Source organism: Echinops telfairi, unplaced genomic scaffold (assembly GCF_000313985.2).
Source record: "Echinops telfairi isolate 266 unplaced genomic scaffold, ASM31398v2 ScPeMD7_7425;HRSCAF=8463, whole genome shotgun sequence".
NCBI classification, from domain to species: domain Eukaryota; kingdom Metazoa; phylum Chordata; class Mammalia; order Afrosoricida; family Tenrecidae; genus Echinops; species Echinops telfairi.
This window is the reverse complement of record NW_022111325.1, coordinates 5,764,893-5,767,995: the sequence shown is the minus strand read 5'-3', so window position 1 is coordinate 5,767,995 and position 3,103 is coordinate 5,764,893. Positions and strand designations below refer to the sequence as shown.

The window sequence follows — 3,103 nt, the reverse complement described above, 5'->3', positions numbered from 1 at the left end:
TGGACTAGGAGAATGGAGCGACCCAGAACTGGGAGAGTAGCGTTGTTTTCCCAGTGGGCCTGGAAGACAAAGCTAAAGCCCAGAGGCAAGAGGACACCATCCAGAATTCAGAAAGCATAAACAACTCTAGAAGTCTAGAAGGCAGTATCATTATCCACAGGATTTCTGTGTTAGGCAGTGTTTTTCAGAGAGAAGGAGAGAGAAATGGAGTCATTGCAACTCATATGTATAAGAAAATTTTATACCAAGAAAGCATTCCTTTATCAAGCAGTTCAGCCTAACTGAAGTCCATGCATCTAGTGCTAGCCAGAGGCCACATCAGACTCATGCAGCTGCCAGTGGGGGAAGCAGAGAGCAAAGCAGGGAGCTGAGAGCAGAGACTGGAGAGTGCAGAGGCATGAAAATCCAAGGTGGGCAGGAGCACTTCAGGACCCCTCAGTTGGCAGGTTTAGCAAGCCACAAGGGCTGTGAACTCTGTGGGCTGCAAATCCCAGAGGCAGATGTGCAATCCAGGCGAGCAGAAAGGGAAGCGGGGCAAGAGAGTATTGTTCAGTGTCACTTGGATCAAAAGTTAATACTCGCTAGGAGATGTCATGGAGCTGTATCTGTATTTAGCAGTGGGACTCTACCCCTGCCTTCACACAGGTACCATCACACTCACATATAATTAGACTATACAGTGTCAGAGAACAGATGATAATTTTCATACCTCAAGAGCTAACGAAATGTGTTCTGTCAGGTTTTGAACCTAATTCCCATGATCTCTTCTTTTCCTCCAATTTTTCCCATTTGAATGAAAAATATTAACTCCTTCCTTCATACCATTGTGCTTTGGGAACATACAACTTGTGGTCCCAATTCCACAGGTTTACCGATGAAAAGTTATTATTCACTCAGAACCCATATTTGATTCAGATCATTCATGTGGTGAGATGCTAGATTTGTCGCTGATGTAAGATTGTTATGATGATGTGATGGAATCAATTTGCATTTCATGTGGTAGGACATTCATTTAGAAACAAAGAATGGAAAGGGATGGATTGTATCATGTCTCCCAAAAGGATGTATGCTTGCGGCTATAATCCCATTTGGGAATAGAGTGCTTTAGTCATGGTAATGAAACAGGATTGGTGTGCGTCTATCTTGAGTAAATGTATTAGACATATAAAACAAATAGTTAGATGTATAAAAGAGTAAATGCCCATGAGGAAAGAAAAACGCCAAAGTACAAAAAAAAAATCTCTCAGAAATAGAAGTTCAAAGAGATGAGGAACATCAACCTGAACTCCCAGTGAAACAAATTTTATCCGTGGAGCTGGCAACCTGACTTTGGGATTCTAGCTTCTGAAACTGTGAGGAGGGGCCCTGGTGGGTCGTGGCTATGCAGAGGGCTGCTAACTTGGAGGTCAGCAATTTGAAGCACCAGGAGCTCCTAGAGGGAAAATGATGCTTTCTACTTCTGAAAAGAGTTGCGATCTCTCAAAGCCACGGGAGCTGTTTCACCCTACTCTGCAGTGTCGCCGTGAGTCAGAATCAACTTGATGGCATTGAGCTTGGTTAAACTGTGAGGAAATCAATGTCTGCTTGCTAAAGCTAGGCACTTGTGGTGGTTCTCTTAGAGTAGCCCTTGATAATGAAGGCAATGTCTAAGATTTTTCAAACTCATGTGTTCTATACTTTTACTCTTGCTACAGTTCCCAAGTGAGAAAGAAGCCTGAAGTACTTTGTCACCTGCAGTTCCTAGGAATGATGAATCACACCAACAAGACTAGGATCCATAATTTCATCCTTGCTGGTTTCACTGCCACTGGAACTATGCAACCTCTTGCCGTCGTGGGGACCCTATGCATCTATCTCCTCACCCTGGCAGGGAACCTGTTCATCATTGTCCTGGTTAAAGCAGATCCTGGACTGTCCACACCCATGTACTTCTTCATCAGTGTCCTCTCCTTCTTGGAGCTCTGGTATGTCAGTACCACGGTACCCACACTGCTGCATACCCTGCTCCATGGGAAATTACCCATCTCATCTGTGGTGTGCTTCATCCAGCTGTATGTCTTCCATTCCTTGGGCATGACTGAGTGCTACCTGCTAGGGGTGATGGCCTTGGACCGCTACCTTGCCATTTGCCACCCACTCCATTACCATGCACTGATGAGCAGACAGGTCCAGCTATGGCTGGCAGGAGCCTCTTGGGTGGCTGGCTTCTCAGCAGCACTTGTGCCAGCCAGCCTCACAGCCACTCTTCCCTTCTGCTTGAAAGAGGTGGCCCATTACTTTTGTGATCTGGCACCTCTAATGCGGTTGGCATGTGTCGACACAAGCTGGCATGCTCAAGTCCATAGGATAGTGATTGGAGCGATCAATGCTTGTGACCTTCTAATCATTTTGGGCCTCTATGTTGGGATCCTGAGGGCTGTAATGAAGTTACCCTCAGCAGCAAGTCGTGCCAAGGCCTTCTCTACCTGCTCCTCCCATATGACTGTAGTGACGCTCTTCTTTGGCTCTGCCTTCATTGTCTATGTTGGGCCACCCAAGATCCGAGCTAATGGCAAAGACAAGCTTATTGCCTTAGTCTATGCTCTTTTTACCCCTTTCTTCAACCCTATTATTTATACCCTTCGTAACAAAGAGGTGAAAGAAGCTATGAAGAGAGTTGCTCAAAGGGTTAGGGCTGTGTTAAAGGGATCTTGAAGTTCCCTCAGATCATCAATCATCCACTAAGTAACTGGAAAAATCAGTTCATTGGTGAGAAATGTGTAAGGAGATGAGCTATAATGAAGACATTATTGGACTAGGTTCAAGTCTCAGATTGGATCAACAAATAATTGTTTAGGAGTTATTTGAGCAAATTCCATCTGTAACCAAGTTAATGCCATCAGGAGAGCATTAAATTTAATTTTTGAATTAGGGGTGGGGGAGGAAATGTATGAAGTCCTTCGGCCAAAACCCCTCTGTCTTGATAAATTCAAAATCAAGAGGAAGGATATCACTTAACTAAGGTTACATGACAAGTTGGAAGTAGGCTCGAAATAGAATGACATCATAGTTTTCATACCCCTAATCTGATTTATTTCCACTACTTTCCATGATTATAAGTTCC

The 3,103-nt window shown here is 44.3% G+C and overlaps 1 protein-coding gene across 1 annotated transcript; it reads left to right on the top strand.

Annotated features, from left to right (window-relative positions):
* Positions 1-1,746: 1,746 nt before the first annotated feature.
* On the top strand, positions 1,747-2,694 carry LOC101659685 (olfactory receptor 6N1-like). The gene has a single exon (XM_004714801.2). It carries the CDS (start codon positions 1,747-1,749, stop codon positions 2,692-2,694), a length of 948 nt encoding a protein of 315 aa, XP_004714858.2.
* Positions 2,695-3,103: the final 409 nt, after the last annotated feature.